The sequence below is a fragment of the Dryas octopetala genome, chromosome 3, assembly GCF_963921425.1.
Source record: "Dryas octopetala chromosome 3, drDryOcto1.1, whole genome shotgun sequence".
Lineage (NCBI taxonomy): Eukaryota > Viridiplantae > Streptophyta > Magnoliopsida > Rosales > Rosaceae > Dryas > Dryas octopetala.
Genome location: NC_141368.1, coordinates 10,040,388 through 10,057,925, shown reverse-complemented (window position 1 = coordinate 10,057,925; position 17,538 = coordinate 10,040,388). Strand labels below are relative to the sequence as shown.

At 35.8% G+C, this 17,538-nt stretch overlaps 4 protein-coding genes across 6 annotated transcripts; 2 read left to right on the top strand and 2 right to left on the bottom strand.

The window, feature by feature from the left end:
- The first annotated feature begins 781 nt into the window (after positions 1–781).
- LOC147290695 (two-component response regulator ORR26-like) lies at positions 782–3,225 on the top strand. Its single transcript, XM_086235823.1, has 5 exons — positions 782–923; positions 1,367–1,519; positions 1,611–2,009; positions 2,100–2,176; positions 2,356–3,225. The coding sequence occupies exons 1-5, from the start codon at positions 782–784 to the stop codon at positions 3,223–3,225; spliced, it is 1,641 nt and encodes a 546-aa protein (XP_086091949.1).
- Positions 3,226–7,987: 4,762 nt separating this feature from the next.
- Positions 7,988–11,570, top strand: PFC1 (Ribosomal RNA adenine dimethylase family protein). Its single transcript, XM_086236969.1, has 10 exons — positions 7,988–8,286; positions 8,497–8,646; positions 8,858–8,914; positions 9,136–9,234; positions 9,367–9,462; positions 9,757–9,841; positions 10,213–10,265; positions 10,436–10,519; positions 10,887–10,997; positions 11,118–11,570. The coding sequence occupies exons 1-10, from the start codon at positions 8,023–8,025 to the stop codon at positions 11,181–11,183; spliced, it is 1,065 nt and encodes a 354-aa protein (XP_086093095.1). The 5' UTR covers positions 7,988–8,022; the 3' UTR covers positions 11,184–11,570.
- A 220-nt stretch (positions 11,571–11,790) lies between these two features.
- Positions 11,791–12,748, bottom strand: LOC147290693 (AP2-like ethylene-responsive transcription factor SNZ). The gene has a single exon (XM_086238366.1). The coding sequence runs from the start codon at positions 12,506–12,508 to the stop codon at positions 11,951–11,953; it is 558 nt and encodes a 185-aa protein (XP_086094492.1). The 5' UTR covers positions 12,509–12,748; the 3' UTR covers positions 11,791–11,950.
- A 634-nt stretch (positions 12,749–13,382) lies between these two features.
- On the bottom strand, positions 13,383–17,203 carry LOC147290692 (Protein kinase superfamily protein). 3 transcript variants are annotated; one of them, XM_086236975.1, is made up of 9 exons: positions 17,050–17,203; positions 16,287–16,440; positions 16,027–16,117; positions 15,847–15,921; positions 15,676–15,764; positions 15,437–15,555; positions 14,681–14,821; positions 14,160–14,236; positions 13,383–13,750 (listed from the first exon to the last, which is right to left on the bottom strand). In XM_086236975.1, the coding sequence occupies exons 1-9, from the start codon at positions 17,144–17,146 to the stop codon at positions 13,604–13,606; spliced, it is 990 nt and encodes a 329-aa protein (XP_086093101.1). In that variant the 5' UTR covers positions 17,147–17,203; the 3' UTR covers positions 13,383–13,603. The 3 variants fall into 3 exon arrangements, with proteins under 3 accessions (XP_086093101.1, XP_086093100.1, XP_086093103.1); XM_086236974.1 differs by having other exon boundaries at positions 16,287–16,457; positions 17,046–17,161; XM_086236977.1 differs by having other exon boundaries at positions 16,947–17,052.
- Positions 17,204–17,538: the final 335 nt, after the last annotated feature.

The window sequence follows — 17,538 nt, the reverse complement described above, 5'->3', positions numbered from 1 at the left end:
GTAGATCTCACACGTGGTGTAATAGACGTAAACGAGAAAAAAGTGAGTTATTGAATTATAAAACACTTATTTATCTTTATTAAAATTTTGCAATTTAATGATTCACATTTTTTATGTTTATGTATGCTCACATCTCTCATACTTGTGTATGTTCACAAGTCTCATGTTTATAAGAGAATTCCTCTTCGGCATAATTTTTTTGAATTGCATGTGAGAGCCCGATATATTTCGCTAGAATTGCTTCAATAATACCCTTATACGTTGGATTGGTTATATCACGTGGCGGTATATCGGTTATATTCAATAATTTTTTGTTTGACTGATTGGGTATATTGGTCGAAGTCAAACAAATCCTTAAAAGGAAATTAACCCAAGGCATTGAAGCACACATTGTATGTAATACATTTTACAACATTCTGCACATGGAAATTCGTTTGCAACTTTGACCTTATCCTATAAATGGCAGTTGTTCCTGAGGATAATTGTCATGCTAAATATGTTTTTGACCTTTTATAGTAATAGTTGGGGCTACATTCTCTAAATAAAGTGGTCCCCCAACTTCTTCAAAATATTTGAAAAGCTATGGATGCTCAAATCTATTGCTAATTTACCTAATTTGTTGGTGTGCAAAGCTACTTATCTGAGAAAAATATTTGAATAGCTCTAATACATTTTCTCTGTGATCAAAATCCAAATTGTAAAACAAGTGCAGAACAATACTTTCTTTTTCTTTCTCTTTTGCTTCTCCTTTTTAAAGAATATATAGCCACTGCATGAAGCCATGTATGATGAAGAGGCCACCTCAGTTGAATCTGTGAAGAATTATAGTCCAATACCTGAAGGTGTCAGTGTTTTGGTTGTTGATGGTGATTCAGCATGCCTATCAATACTATCAAGAATGCTCAGGAACTTGGGGTATAAAGGTAACTAACAGAGATACTACATAGGAATCAAACATTTTCCATTTTCTTTTTGTTGGTTTTTAGCATACATTATAGAATCTTCATTGTTTTTCCTGCAAATGCAGTCAAAACCCATCATTTCTTTTTTGGATAACATTTTCTGGTATTGTTTGTTTTTGGTTGGTCCATGGCCATTTCTACATTCTCTTAGAAACATATCAGAGTGACTGTGATGCATAACAACACACTCTTTCAGTAAAGATCACATATTTCAATTGAGCGGTTAACCATGTAGTTCTAATTTCCTTCAGGACTAATATGCTTACTTTGGTTGCCAAGGAAATCACAATCATTTACCACATATGCTATGACTCACAAAAATTTATTTTCCTCTCCAACTGTTTGTTATCTACATGCCACTAGAATCCCTTCCTAACAATTTCCTACGTTACTCGTACAAGCAGTTTTGACAGCTAAAAGAGCCTCTGATGCATTATCCATCGCCCGGGAGAAGGAAGACGAGCTTCAGCTTGTGCTGACAGAGGTTTACTTACCTGACATGGACAAATATGAGCTCCTAGAGAAAATGAAAGCAATTTCCAAATTACCCGTTGTTAGTAAGTCCTCACTCTCAAGGACACCACTGTTGCTATTACTTTGCATTTACCTCTCTGTTGGCATATGTTTTCTGGACTTGATTTTATGCAGTTATGTCTGATGAGGATGATGAGAAGGCCATGCTAGGTGGGCTGTTTAAAGGGGCTGTGTATTATATTCTTAAACCAGTGACAATGGATGGTCTGAAAAACCTATGGCAATTTGCATTCACAAACAACAGAGATGTAGTGATAGACATTGAAGAGGAAAGCAGTGTTCATGGTGAATCACAGCAGGAGAATACATTAAATGAAGGGTTAGAAATTGAATCATTTATGCAGAAAGAGCAGAAGAGTCACGAAATGGCGAAAAGAAAAAATCCAGAAGGGGCAGACAAAGATGAGGAGAGATCTTACACTGGTTCAACATCCCTAAAGAGGCCAAAGCTAATTTGGACTAATGAGTTACATAAAAGATTCTTGCAAGCTGTCAGAATGCTAGGGGTTGAAAGTAAGAATCTCTTGATTTGTGTTTGAGGATGAATTTTTATTTTACTTGGTGCCATTGGAACTATTGTAGCTAATTTCTTTCTTGCTTTAGGTGCTCATCCAAAGAAAATACTTCAGCACATGAATGTCCCTGGACTGAGGAAAGAAAATATTTCAAGCCATTTACAGGTTTGTTTTGTTGGATAGATACCACTAGGGAATCTTTAAGAACCCTTTAATGCAGGATTTGCAACTCTATATAACAAGAAACAGCAATATTTAAATCTTTAAGCAAAATGTATTACATAAATGCAGTGATTTCTGCAACTTGGTGTGGAGACTTAGATCATAAATGTTTATTCTTGCAGAAATATCGCCTCTCCTTGAAGAAGGAACAAGAAGCAATCCAGAGGGCCATGATCAGATATCCCAATGAATCAAGTTTTCCATCATACGATTCTTCACCAACATTTAATTTTGAAGGAGGGTTTTCCCAATTCCCTAACTTGTACTCCACATCCACGGCATATCAACCAGAATTCAGAAACCATTTTCAAAACTTTGGTTCTGTTTTTAATGATGCATCAAATTTTGAATATGGGCAACAAACTATAAGCAACAAGCTAGATTACACTTACCATAAGTCTAATCACATTGGAAGTGGGATCACCAGCAACATGGAATTGGGTGGCTTGGGACAGATGGAAAGCTTTAATGGGGAAGGAATGTTTGATGAGAACAACTTCTCTGGTGTGGATGATTACGGTCATAAAGATGTAAGAGATTGCCCAATATTGCTGAATGATTCTATACAACAAGAAGAACAGCAGCAGCAATTTCAACCACATGGAGAGGAGCAGCTACAAGAAGAGCAGCAGCAATTTCAACCACATGTTGTGCTGTCACCACCATCACATGGGCAAGAGGAACATGACACTTTTGGGGCTGAAGACCAACTTCAACCACATGGTCTGCTGTCACCACCATTGCAAATGCCTTCACCACCACCAGCAGCAGCAGCATATGAGCAAGAAGAGCATGCCATTTTTGGGGTTGAAGACCAATTTCAACCAAACATTCAGCTGTCACCCCCATTGCAAATTCCACCAGCACAACCAGTGGAGCAAGAAGAACATGACACTATTAGGTTTGAAAGAGGAGAGAATGAGGAATTATTTGACATTGGAAAAGGTTCGATTCAACTGTTCCATGATGAGGATTTTGATGATTTCTGGTAGTCAACGAGTCCTGCATCTGGGTTATGTTAATGCTACTGGAAAGTAAGCTTCTTGAAAGGCTTTTTCTCCATACATTATTAGATACTATAGTCAATTCTAAGCTGGTTTTCTCAATGATAAAAGTGATAGCATTATGAAGAGGGTTTCAACTTGGAGACTGAAACCTTGAAAGCCAAGCAACAAGGATGTCATTTAGTAAAGAAACTTTGATAACATATTTAGTCAATAAATGTCCTAAATTTTATTTTTATTTTTATTTTTTTAGAAAATCTCTTCCCCTCTTATTCACCCATCTTCCTTTTAATGAAAGTTATAATCACAAATTTAGGCTTTTACAAAATTACCAAAAAGAATAAATATTTAAGAAACTTTGAGCTGCCCATAGACATGGTCACCAGCCTCCTGGCTGGCGTTTTGAGTAGGCCAAGGACTGGCCGGTCCCTAAATTTTAACTGTCAAATAGGGTCCTGATTCAATCCAATCATGTCGGTTCTCTCATGCACCTTCAAGACTCATACAAATACCATATGTCGGTATTCTCCTCAATGTGGCCACTGACAATATCAATTTATACCAAGTTTTATCAAAAGGCTTTGACATTAGTATGTGGTGTCAAATTCTTTCTATACCAATCGATGACTCCTTACAAAGTTTATGTGAGATTACTAACTTAGCAATAATCTATTTAAAGAAAAAAAAAAAAAAAACTTGGCTCTAGTTCAAAGTCACTTTCTCCAACATAGAAATAATACTAACTGTATGGACAATGATAGACAAGTCCAAATGAGAGAAACCATGCACAAAACAATCCAGCTCTTTAATAAAAGTTCAACTTGGTCTATTTTAAGCATCTAGCATTTAGACGCTCAATGTCAGTGTTCTCAAAATAATAGTATGTAAATAAATTTTTATTATATATTACTTGTAAAATGCTAATACACTAATCAAGAAATTAATATACATAAATTCAAAGAAAAAACAATTTTGAAATTCAAAAAATATAATAGTAATTGTCAATCAGTACTTTAATAACATCATGCGAGTGTTTGAACACTTGACTAAGAACTGGATAGAAAACATATTTCAATAGTGACTTTTTTTTAATCATTGTGAAGTCTGCAGAGAGTTTTAATTTATGTAAGCAAATTTTAACAGTTAATTTAGGAAATTGTATCAGCCTTTGTGGGGGCTTATGTTTGTGTGATTTTTTTTTTTTAGTTCTTTATTAATAAGCCACAACATACAACTTTTTTTTAGTCATAAACTCAAACTTCTAATCTATTTATTTTTAAGAATAAATAGATTTTTTATATGGGTTCATAAGTGAAACTTACAATTTTTTGTGGCTTTTGCTAATTTACTTTTTTTTTTCTTTGTAATTTTTTGTTTTATCTGATTTTTTGTATATAGTTATTAATTAAATTTCTTTTATATAATATATATGTATGTATGAAGGGGATCGGATTACTTGTATAGTTGTATGAAATTATCAAACCCAATTTATTGCTTGGGAGTTGCGAGTTGAGTTCAGAGACAAACCAAGCCCGGGTTGGTACCAACATAAGGCCGGTTCTTTGTGGGTTGGCCCAATTAATGTCTTAAATTCCAACAAATCACCTGAACTCGGAGACATTAATATTTAGGTTTAACTTTATTTTTTGTTTATGGTCTGATGTTTAACTTTCTATTTCCCCTGTATATAGATACTATATAGATATCTTTAAAGATATTGTAAAATCTGGCTTGAAAGCATCACCGAAATTTAGGGACTTTGGGGGTACTCAATTTAAGAGTGCCTTTATTTCAAATTACATATAAAGATTACTTGAGGAACAATTAATTAAAGTTTCCTTTTTCTTAATTTGTTACAATATGGTTAACTCAGGCTTTCCATAATTTATTTTTGGTTTTTTTGGTTCACATGGTTCCAACGGATTAATAAAAAACAAATCTTAGTTGTTGATCCAAGGGCTGACACTAGCTTCAAATCTAGCCCAAACTTTCCTATTTCATTTTGGTACAAAACCTTTCCTATTTCTGATCAGACAAGGAATGGTACTTGTAATATATCACTATATATTAGCAGCCCTAGCCTTCTCAGTTATATTGTTATGTTAATGAGTACTTCATTGGGTTGCTTCAGTCATTGGAGTCGAAGAAGGAGTAGGACTAGTAGAGGAGCAGAGATGATGAGCAAGAACAAAATTGAAGAAAAAGAGGAGGTGGGGATGGAGTTTCTGAATGTGGAAGATTTCAAGGGGAGAAATTTTGATGGGTTGTCGCGTCTTGATATTTTGGTAGAGGTTTGTGATGTTGCTAGCCGAAAATTCGAGCAAGAGAAGCTGATCAAAGAGGCCAAGAATAAGATCATGATCAACAACAACAACAACAACAACAAGGCCACTGAAAAAAGTCCTGCTAATTCAGCCCCTCATGACTGTTCTGCTGCTGATCATGATGAATTCGAAGCACATAATGGTTTCGAAAGAAAATATGATGATGGGGTAGATGATCTCGAGAAGAAGAAGATGATCATGTTCACCAAGAAAGCTAGGGAGGAGGAGTTGATGAGCATGAAGGATCATATGCATGGACCCTCATCAACATCAAAAGGTGGTGCTGCTAATTCGAATTCAGCCCCTGCAGACTTTGTGAAATTAGGAATGTGTTTCTGTGTGGCTGCTCATCATCATCATGAGGCATACCCAGTACTCAGTTATAAGCAACAGATCAAGTACCACCAGATTGGTATGGAACCAACAAGGTCTTCATCATCATCTAGTGAACAAAAGTCAACAAAATTCAACTCTGCTGCAACTACTGATGGTCATGGTGAAGCACATACAAGGAGTAGTGCTAGTATTAATGGTTTGAAATTGAAAAGAAAACTGGACTATGATCGTGATCATAAAGATGGGGCTCCCAAGAAACAGATCAAGAACAAGACCAAGAACTTACCCAGAAGAAATAGGACTATGATTAATCTTAATTTGCCAACAACGTTGCCTAAAGAACACATGGACAAGATCAGAAGTTTAGGTGGGATAAGGCTAGAAACCTTGGAAATGGTGTTTGACAAGAAGTTGTACAACAGTGACATATTGAAGAGCCAAAACAGGTTGACAATGCCTCCAGCCCAAATCAGTTCGGAAAATTTCCTGAAAGCTAAAGAGATAGCAGATCTCAAGAGAAATGACACCCTGACAGAGCTTACATTGATCGATCCGAGGCTCGAAATAAAAAAGGTATCACTGGGACGATGGAACCTGTCAGACAAAAAGTATAACTATGTGTTGAAAACTACATGGAGTGAGATTGTTCAGGAGAACAAACTGGTTGAACATGATGTGATCCAAGTTTGGTGGTTCAGGAATGACAAGGAAAAGATTCACTTGGCTCTTGTTATAGCTGAGAGAGCTGAGAGGAAGAAGAAGGAGAGTAATGGTGCAAAAGAAGCTGATGAGACTACTGAGAAGGATCATGATAGTGCTAATGGTGGGGGTGAATGTGGTGGCGTTAAGGATCAACAACAACAACATTGGATGGTAGCATATTAAGGGAATAGGGTGCAAGTACGAGGGGTTTTTTTTAGGCGAGGTTCATATGTGACATTTTTTTAACAATATTCATGTGAGTCCTACATATGTAATTTTCATATATAACATTTTTTTAACATGTGACTGTCACGTGCATATAATAATTTTTTATGCCAACGAAGGGCTCCAAAGAGTATGCTTCAAGTTTTTTGTTTGTTTTGTAAATAATTAGGGTTTTCAAGCTTTTTAAATAGACATTTGATTTGCAAATCGAGTTATTGATTAGTTTTATGGAGTTTTCTTGGTTTGATTTCTGAATGAGAAATTTTTATTTTTATTTTTTATTGAGTTTGGTCAAGTAGTTTAAGTGGGATAGAAGGTTGAATAAACCATCTAATAGTTTACAGAGTGGTTAACTTCTTATTATTCTACTAATTGGTTAATTATATAACGCTTATATATATACTATAAATTGCTAATTGTATGCAGGGGGGGGGGGGGGGAATGATTGATTTATTTATCAACTCTCATAAAGTAATTTTGGGATGGATAAGATTTTTTGTGCTCTAACATTATAAGATTAATTTTAAGTTTGATCTTGTGCATGCATGATCATTCATTTGAGAACTGTATCCTAACTACCAAATCAAAATCATTCATTTTTCATATCAACATTTAAAGGCAATCTCTACACAGAAAGTCAACCGTATTTAAATTCGTATGATTATATAATTGTTATCATATACATAGACGGTTATATGATCAAATGATTTTTGATTTGGTTAATTTTTTGTAAAGATAATCTTAAAGGGTGATTTTAAAATAGAACAGTTCAGATTATGAGACTATATTACACAACTCAGATCACAAGACTACACTACAAAATAAAAACATTAAAAGAGAATATTCAAAAAGAAGGTAGCTAGCATTTCTCCAATAATTTTATGACAATAATAATTTTTTTTTTTTTTTTTTTTTTTCTGTTTTGAACTCCTTAATTTGCATGCAAAACAATTAACAAATCAGTAAAACGGCTTCATTGGCTTGTCGCTTGAGAAGCAACACCACGACTTGTCGTTCTCTGCTGCCTCTTGGGCCTATAGTTTGTTAGTTTGTTAGATTGTCGTTGGGCTCTGGGCTTGGGTTTGTTATTGGTCTCTAATAAAATTTTATTTACAAAAAAAAAAAAAAAACACTACTTGTCGTTTAAGGTGGGTCGACTTTTGAGTCGGTCTTTAGTTCACAGTTCACAGCAACAGACATGAACTCAGCACCTCTCCTTCTTCTGCAATCTCTCCCGCCAATATTCCCAACAGAAAACCTGAACCTGCAGCTGAAGATCAAACCTCCATTACCGGCGCACAATAGCACCCTCGGCGCACCAAAAGCCACACCACCTTATATTACAGCTTGTGCTAAAACAACAAGAACAGGAGGAAGAAGACGAAAAAACCCAGATGACTACCACGCCACTCTCACTGCTCTCAAATCCAAAGGCCGCTTCCCCAGAAAATCCCTTGGCCAGGTTTTGCACTTTGTTTTCCCAGAAAATCAAATTTTCCCGGAAACCGAGTTTTCTTTCTTTTCTTTTTGGTTGCTTTAGACAATGTAAGGAAGATGTGATGTGGGTTTGGTACCATTTATGATTTCATTAATCTTTGCCAAAATTTGTTGTGTTGTAACTTGTAAACTATGAATTTATTTATTGGGTTTTGTCTTTTGTGTGAATTTGCAGCATTATATGTTGGACTCCGAGATCAATCAGCAGCTGGCGGCTGTAGCCGATGTTGGGGAAGGTGATGTGGTGTTAGAAATTGGGCCGGGAACAGGTTCTTTGACTAATGTTCTTATTAATGCTGGTGCAATTGTGCTCGCAATCGAAAAGGTTGCTACTTGTTTTGCATAGCTTATGATTTTGTTTTGGTTGTGAAAATCTATAAATTCATGTAACTTCGAAAATGTTTTTCTTCTTTGGTATGAAATTAAAATCATGGGTGTTTAAATTTGAAGCCTGCAAGAAGTGGTATTCATTGCAAATTAGACAAATTGCGTTTAGCATTGTACACTTATTTTCTGTAATGTTTTGTGAGCTTTAGGATCCACACATGGCTACACTTGTGGGTGAAAGATTTGCAGAGACTGACCAATTGAAGGTAAATCATATTTTGGTGATAATTTGCTGTCTTATGCTACTAAGAAATGAACTCAGAAAATTTCAACTTCTCTAGTATTTTGGACAAACTTGGTAATAATATATTTCTAAGTGATTTGGATTTGGAGCAACATCCTTTAATTTCTGAACTGACGATGGATTTGAAATGTTCATTGGTACCACTGTGAATAATCTCACAAGTTCTTTAACTGAAACCTGTAGGTTCTGAAAGAGGACTTTGTCAAATGTCACATTCACTCACAGATGTCATCATTATTGGGAAGTATAGATCCATCTGGTGCAAAATCAAGATATGCAAAAGTGAGAACCCTACTTGATTGCTTAAAATGGATTTGATGCTAATTTCTCAACAATCCATGCTTCAATAAAAAGAGTTAGTCTTTTCCTCATGTAAATATTCTAAAATAGCCTATTTGAGCTCCTTGATTGCAGGTAGTCGCTAATATACCCTTTAATATAAGCACAGATGTAGTCAAACAACTTCTTCCAATGGGGGACATCTTTTCTGAAGTAGTTCTCTTACTCCAGGTTGGCATTATGCTACAAATCTATGATTTCAATTGTCTTGATTTAAAAGTTTTTCAGCCCTGTATTTTAATATCCTTTCACTGTTCGGTCATGTTAGCTGTATTATATATATTCAAGCATGGCGTGAAGCTAACAAGCCTAATAGGATAGGGAAAGGGATAGTAGGGACTAGAGAGTAGAAATTTGGATCTTTTATATAGCAGACAAATCAAACTAGATCCGTAGACTGTCTCGATTGATATGGTGGATCATAGTATGATTCCTTTTGTCACTATAATGGTAAAATAATTTCAGGAGGAGACAGCTTTGCGCTTAGTGGAATCATCTTTGCGGACATCTGAATACCGGCCCATCAATATTTTTGTCAATTTTTATTCAGGTATCTGTATGTTTTCTGTTTAAATTGGACATAATAGGCCATGGATCATCTAAGTTAATTATTTGAAGCTCTTGATGGTATAGAAAACCTGACCCTGTGAGACAAAGGTGATAACTTTCATACAGTGAAAGACTAAGATGACTTTACATTCTGATAAATTTCATGCCAGTGAGATGCAAGTGTATACTGATCTTTACTTTAACCAGTAATGAGCATTATTACTTCTAGGAGCGCTCATTCAAGATAACAATAACAAGTTATCAATATTTGTTGCTAGGGAGCTATGCACCTCCCCATAACTTGGGTTATTTTCCCAAAATTTTGTTTGGATTTCTTTCTGACTTGGGTTTTGTTTGTCATTCTCTTTCCAGATCCTGAATTCAAATTTAAGGTCCCAAGGACATACTTTTTTCCTCAGCCTAATGTAAGTAATATGCAATCCCATAAACGAGAACATATGCTTCTAACACTGTTAATTGTAATTGAGAACATAACAGAACAATTTAGTGAAACTTTGACCAAAGACTAATTGACTACAAGTCTGCAACTGGAGTACTGAAAATGGTGATTGACCTGATTTTTCTTGTGCTGCAGGTTGATGCTGCTGTTGTTAAATTCAAGCTGAAGCAACCTGCACAGTACCCCCCAGTTTCCTCAACTAAAAGCTTCTTCTCAATGGTTGCTTCAATTTCCATATGCAATGTTATGCTCTCTTTTTTTGTCAATATATGCAATTTCATGCTTTTTAGAATATAGTACAGAATTTCATTGCAAACAAAAATATTGTTCCTGTCATGGAATTTTCAACCTTACTAATATCTGATACAGTAGTCAGGATTAGGGTTTGAATAGTCATTCTAGTCAGAACACCATATTTCATCTCTCAACAATACATTAATTTATGATTTGAGTTCTTTCCCGTGTGTAGATGATTTTGTTGCCAGAAAGATTAATTAGGACACTGCCTTATCATTATTTTCTTTTTATTTTCTTTTTATTTTCTCCTTTACTCTTAATAGCATGCCTTGGTTATATATTGACACAGGTAAATTCTGCTTTCAACGGGAAACGTAAGATGTTACGGAGATCACTTCAGCACATATGCACGCCCATGGAGATTGAAAATGCTTTGGGAAATGTTGGTCGTCCTACCACGGTATTGATTTTTTTTTTTTTTCTTTTTTCTGCTTACCAATTATGTGGAAGAGGGTTTTATAAACTCTTGCCTCCTGGAATCTGTTATGCTAACTTTATTCTTCTGATTTTGTTTTTGTAGTCAAGACCAGAAGAGCTAACAATGGATGATTTTGTGAAGTTGCATAATTTGATTGTGAGAGTATAACATTTGTGATTTCCCTGGAAGGCCTGTAGTTTTTGCACACATGCAAGCGTGTTCTTCCACCACATGAGTCGCAGCACATTTCGCTCTACCAGTGATCACAACAATATCTAGAGGAAGCTAGACAACATTTTCCATTGCACTGTAAATTACAAGAGCAAATTGGAGAAGAAATGAATCATTGGCAGATTTGTTCAACCAAAATGGTTTTAGGGGCCCTAGCAGACTAGCAGTATTATTCAAGCAGTAGCAGCAGTTTTGGCTTATAAACAGTGCTCAAAGTTCAATCAGTGATTATGATTTGTGCATTGTATAATGTTGTAATATTATTAAGCAGAGTCATGCATTTGTATCACCTTAAGATTACCAAATTGTATATTGTACTGGAAATAAATAAACATGTTATCAGTTATGTCTGTGTTAGTTGTAAGGCCCAGTAAGAGAGTTGTACCAATTAAAGTTTATGCACACAGATTAATAGGTAGATCAATTTTCTCATTCAAAATGGTACTAATATTATCCTATAATCAACAAAAATCCATGATTATTAAATCCACAATGTTATGCATTTCTATTCCTTTCCATCATTCCATGACACATACGGACATACCACAACATAAACAAAAACTTGAGCTAAATCATATGACGCTAAAAATATCATCCAAAAATCACTCTAGCCATTTCTTGTAAACCCATCATCACAGTGCAAGAGAACTCCTTTGTTTTCCTCTGTTTTTGCTTTCCTCTGTTTTTGCTCTGTTTCACCTAACTCACCCATGAAACTGGTACACAAGTTCCAAAGCTCTCAACCTAGTGGCATGAGGATCAAAACCCTTCACACTCTCCACAAACCCATCATTATTCTGCCGTCTCTCCTCCGCCAAAGCCGCCGCGGAAGGCGACAGCTGCCGCTTCTTCCGCCGCTTATTCTTAATAAAGCAATCCCTCATCTGCTCCTCAACCCTGTCAATTATGCCCTTGGAATTCTCCTCTTCAATGCCATCATCGCCACCGCCGTCGTCGCCAACTTCCATCGGCTCGCTGCCGTTGGCGTCGGTAGCGGAGGAGAGGGAGTTCTCGGCGGCGGCGGGAAGCGGTTGAGGTTTGGGGAATTGGGTTGTGGAGAGAAAGGTGGAGAGGTGGTGGTGGGCTTGGTGGAGGGAGGAGTAGATGTGGAGGAGGTGAGTGGGGTCGGAGGTGGTGGGGAGCTGTTTGGCCATGAGGGTTGCTTGTTCCAGGGAGAGTATAAGGTCTGGTAGTGGTGGAAATGGTGGTGCTAATGGTAGTGGTGGTTGTGGCTCTGCCTCTGCCTCTGCCATGGATTCCATTGAACAAGTCTCAATCTCTTCAATAATCACTATCAAGTCTATCAGTAATCAATCTGTTTTGCTGGAAATGAAAGCAAGAAGCTGTTTCAGTTTCTCTCAGAAGTTGTGTGGAGACTTGGGAGATTCTGAGGATCAGTGACTGCGTTTTGGTTTGGTTTTCTTTTGCTTCTCCATAACTAGTTTCGTTGCTTCTGTTTCTTAGACCTTTGTTCTTACTTTTCAGTTTTCACTTCTCAGGCGTTTTTGTCCAGAGTTTTTTTTTTTGGTCTAATGTCCAGAGTTTTTAAGATTTTTTGTTTTTATCCTGTTTTAATTTGAGACAATTTTTTTTTTTTTAATACATAATTGCTTCTATTTGCAACCAAATTTTTGCTTATCATATATTCATATCCACTGAAAATGATTAGAAAACTTAAAAGATTGCAAACTTAAAAGAAAACTTAGAAAACTTAAAAATTTTTGCTTATCATATATTCATATCCACTCAAAAGATTGCAAACAACATAAAACACACTGACCAAATTAGAAAACTTAAAAGTTAAAACCACGATAACCAAATATGATTTATGGCCAAAACACAGAGACCAAAGAGTAGTTTACCCAAGAATAAAACAGGAAGCTTTTATCCAACCCAACTCATTTCCTTTTTTCTTTTACCATCCTCCACACATGTAATTGGTCCTACTTGCATCTCATAATATTATAGGTCCCATAAGATAATGTCGTGACAAAAATTTTAAAATTAATTGGGCTTTATAAAATCTTCATGCAAAATATAAGAAAATGAAATAGAAAAAGGAAGAATGTGAAATTGCACTTTAATGTACTAAACCGTGGGAGTAACCCATGTGAGAAAAGAATGCAAGAAATGAAGGAACAACTTCCCGGGATACCGCAAAGGAACTTTATTGCTTTACATAATCAAATGCTTTAAAAAACTTTTATACATTATAGACATTCAGATGAACTTCAGCTTTTCCAGCTATGACAACACAGATGGCAACAGTAATGACAAAGCACCAACAAGCAGTGACATATACAGATGAACTTGAGCTCTTCCAGAATGAAGAGTAAAAGAAAATTTATGAACAATGCCTAAGCCTTTAACATCCTTAGATAGTCATCTATTATAGACATTGCAGATGAATGATAACCAGAACCAAAGAGGTTATAATGATTCAAGTAATGATACAACATATAAAGATCTTTCCTCTTCTCAAACCCTGGTTGCTTTGGCATCACCTGGAGACACATAGAAAACCATTAATGAAGAAGTGAAAGATTAAAGCAACTATTGAAAAGGATGAGAAGGATTAAATGGAATATAAAGAAGAACTTTATTTTAGATTTGTGAGTGGATACTAGGAACAATTTTGGTTGGTTTGATTGGATTTGTACTCGTTCTACACCAAGTGCATTCATCAATGACTCATCCTAACAAAAAATCTATTTGTGATCATCCTCTTCCAAAGTAACTGCCACTCAAACACCTATGCATGAATATTGGAAGCACAGGCAGGATTATGTAATCAGAGCACAGATTAACTGCCTCATTACTTTGAATTGGTACTTCAGAACAGATGTATGATACTAATTTTCTTTGAATTGGTTTCTTTTTTTTTTTTTTAAGAAAAAAAAAGAAAGATAATACCTCGAAATAGGATCTGTAGAAAGATCCTCCAAAGCCAGCACACCACGACATTCCAAATTCTGCCTCATTATGTCCATCTATAGGAAATGCAATTGACAACAACAGTGCACTTAGTGTTTAAACAATGGTTATTATGTAATTCCAAAATCAAGAGTTATGAAACACATTGGTGAATCATTTTATAATCACAGTCATAACCAAGAAAGTGTGTATGTGTTTTTGTCGGTTTACAAAAATCAAAGTCAATTGGTATCTACTTCTATCATCAGATATGCAAATCCTGTCGTATAAGTTAGTATATCAAATCATGTCGCTATCTTTGGAGAGATTTCAGAGCCTCAGACTCTCAACTCATCCTCTCCCAGAAGATACCAGAGATCAAGGATGGAAACAATTTATGTTGTGCAATATTTTATTGTAGAATACAAGCATAGGTGTCTTCAACAGTTAAAAGCAAAACAGTTCAATTTGAAGATGATCTATGCTGACACAATCTAATAACTGAACTAAATTTAACTTACAGTAACATGCTGGGTCAAGTATTACAGGCTCGCCATTCTTGTCAGAGCTGACATTTCCGCTCCATAAGTCCCCATGTAGCAAGCATGGCTCAATCACTACATTCTCAAAGAGAGGTCCCATACTCTTCACCAATCTTTGTCCTGTTAAACATGTTGATCCAGTAACAAACATTTAATTGTTTTTATAATGATCTGAGTGTCAGCTACAAGTGAATATCTGGAAAAGTATTGCCACATAAAAATGTTTTAAGAATCGGCTTTTCAAATTTTAAAAATTTGACTCATTAAACTTAAAGGTTTTGAGTAGAAAAGAGAAACAAATTTCCAACTGATGTGCAAAAATACGTCCCCGCTAATTCATACTATTTTTTTTTTTTGTTAATGCTAGATCCTAAATTATACTTAAGGTTCACATATTAAAGTATCACATCATCAATGACTTAGGTAGCACCTCTTCATCTTAAAATTCTTATATTTCCTCATTTTCCATAGAAATTACTTGAGAGGCTGGAAACTGAACTCCCCAAGGAGACTTGTGAGCAGTTAGACTACTAAGAAGTAGGTCAAAAAGATTGGAAGGGAACTTCAGAATCCTACTAGAGGTTGGATTGCAATTTGATGGAATGGTGCAAACTAGTGATTTCTTTTCAGCCAATCTCTACAATTAAACCATCTTTCTCAAAGGTAAGTAGAACTAGCCATGATATGGGATCAATCATCTGCATCAAGAAATACCATATCAAAGATAATATTTACCTTTTTCATAAATGCTAGAATCACCATACTGGTCTAATGCCAGCTGCAACTGATAACCCAGTCTATGCTCCCCATAAAACCGAATCCAATCTGATGACCAAGTGTTTATCTGCGGAGTGCTGCAAGGAAAAATGCATCGGTTCCATATACCTTGATTATCATCAGTGATTATCCTTGAATTTCAATAATGTGTGTGCGATCATGCGCACAAGGTGATGCACATGATCCAGAAAGACTACCTGCCTATAGTGTTGTTAACTTCAAAACCAAAACCTTTCTCAGATTTTCCAGCTTTATGCATTTCAGCAAGCTTCCTGCCTAGAACAGACTGAGTACCAAAACACCGTTAAAATTCAATCACAAGTTGTTACCGCCTATATCAAATTCATGAAAAATTTCCACATCCTCACCTGATCACCTCTAGATGAACCAAATTCAATAAACTCCATAATGATGTAAGAACCACCAGTAGGTAGGGGGCCAACCTACAATACTTAAGAACAGGTTATCTGAGCTTTCAAGCCTTGTCATGGACTTAAAGTTCGCAATAAACTATGACTTGATAAATAACAAATTTAAAACATCCACACCTTAAATGGCCTAGGGACACGAATTGATCCGGTTTCAAACATGGCACCTAAACCAAGAGCCTCTCCCTCAAACATTGATGGTCCAATACTCCTGATTCAGTGCTTCAACTAAACATATTTATGACTTTGAAATGGAAATAACGATTCAAAAAGCTTATGCAACCAAAATTTCCAAAAATTAGAAGCAAGTTTTCATGATCATTTTGATGGTAAATATAAAGTAGAAGCATCTAAGCATCAAAAGTACCATGCGGCCAAACCTGTTTGTTTTAACAAAGAAAGAACCAGCATCAGTGTCATAACGACTTCCACGATTGATGCAACCACCGCCTACAGGACTAATTCTTGTTATCTGTGTTGCGTTTCCTTCTGAGAAAATCCATTCACGAACCGGATCATCACTCATTGCCGCCCCTGCCAAATAACAAAGACTGGTAAATTTTATCAACAAAACTCAATAGAGGACCGGCTAATATATGGTGGCATGGAAACACAGCTTAACAGCCATCATTTCAAGGAACATCAGCTTCATAAAAGTTGCAATCAACAAAAGCCTCAAACTCAAAAGACTACTTATTAGACTGAAAACAAATCAGACAACCTAAAGTTTCCTAATGATTTCTTGTTCAAAATATTTAGTTTTAACAGTGAGACTTCATCGCATATGAATTAACTGGAAAGACGAATAACAACTGTTTTTAAAAGTGACCTGACAGTAGAAAAAACGGTAAAACTGTTCAGGTCAATGCACATTCAAAGATGGGTTATCTCCCATAAACATGAATTTTCTTCATTACAAGTTCAACACATTCAGAAAACAAAGTTGCAGAACTGTATTCTTATAGAAACAATAGCCGGGAAATTATTAATAGGCACAAAAAGGCTCATAAATGCATCAAATAAGTCATGGGTATTCTTACAAAACTCAAATAATGACCCATTAGAGCTCGAATTAGCTAAGAAAAGCTAAAATTAAGCTAAAATGCACTCTGGGTTTTTGTATACAGTTTACTTCTTACTCACTGGCAGAATGTGTGCGCTTGGTGGAGGACAGTCGAGGAAGACGAGGCAGAGAAGGTAAGCAAGAATAAGAGAGCGATATGAGTCCCACGTGTGCCATTATTACTCACCCTCTGTGTACAATTCTACATGCTTTTACTACAAATGGTTCGGTGGGCCTTGCCCATGTGGATCCCTAGCTTCTATTGGTTTCTGAGTATTGAGTGCCTCACCTTGTTATGCGTGGTCGACATGGTGACTGAGGATTCATGAAATTTTGTACAACCTTATTGTATGTGCTCCGCGTGTATGTTCTGATGAACATGCCAGATTGTCATTTTTATTAAGGAAAATTATATGAGGTCCATTTAAATTCATTTTCTTTCTGCATTTAGATTAGGTTCAAGATAATGTTCAATCGTGTCATGTGCCATATAAATTTTTATTTAACCAAATTTAGGCTGGTGTATAAATGTCATATAAGTTGGGAGAAAAAGTTAAGGCAAATGATAT

Excerpts from the sequence above, each read along its gene's own strand:
- LOC147290695 (XM_086235823.1), top strand. The coding sequence starts at position 782 with ATGTATGATGAAGAGGCCACCTCAGTTGAATCTGTGAAGAATTATAGT. Across the intron at positions 1,520-1,610 it reads TTCCAAATTACCCGTTGTTA|TTATGTCTGATGAGGATGAT; the intron begins GTAAGTCCTCAC and ends GATTTTATGCAG. Across the intron at positions 2,010-2,099 it reads CAGAATGCTAGGGGTTGAAA|GTGCTCATCCAAAGAAAATA; the intron begins GTAAGAATCTCT and ends TTCTTGCTTTAG.
- PFC1 (XM_086236969.1), top strand. The coding sequence starts at position 8,023 with ATGAACTCAGCACCTCTCCTTCTTCTGCAATCTCTCCCGCCAATATTC. Across the intron at positions 8,915-9,135 it reads CAGAGACTGACCAATTGAAG|GTTCTGAAAGAGGACTTTGT; the intron begins GTAAATCATATT and ends TGAAACCTGTAG. Across the intron at positions 10,998-11,117 it reads ATGTTGGTCGTCCTACCACG|TCAAGACCAGAAGAGCTAAC; the intron begins GTATTGATTTTT and ends TTGTTTTTGTAG.
- LOC147290693 (XM_086238366.1), bottom strand. The coding sequence starts at position 12,508 with ATGGAATCCATGGCAGAGGCAGAGGCAGAGCCACAACCACCACTACCA.
- LOC147290692 (XM_086236974.1), bottom strand. The coding sequence starts at position 17,146 with ATGGCACACGTGGGACTCATATCGCTCTCTTATTCTTGCTTACCTTCT. Across the intron at positions 16,458-17,045 it reads CGCACACATTCTGCCAGTGA|TCTTTGTTATTTGGCAGGGG; the intron begins GTAAGAAGTAAA and ends AAAATTTACCAG. Across the intron at positions 15,765-15,846 it reads GTTCATCTAGAGGTGATCAG|TCTGTTCTAGGCAGGAAGCT; the intron begins GTGAGGATGTGG and ends TTTGGTACTCAG.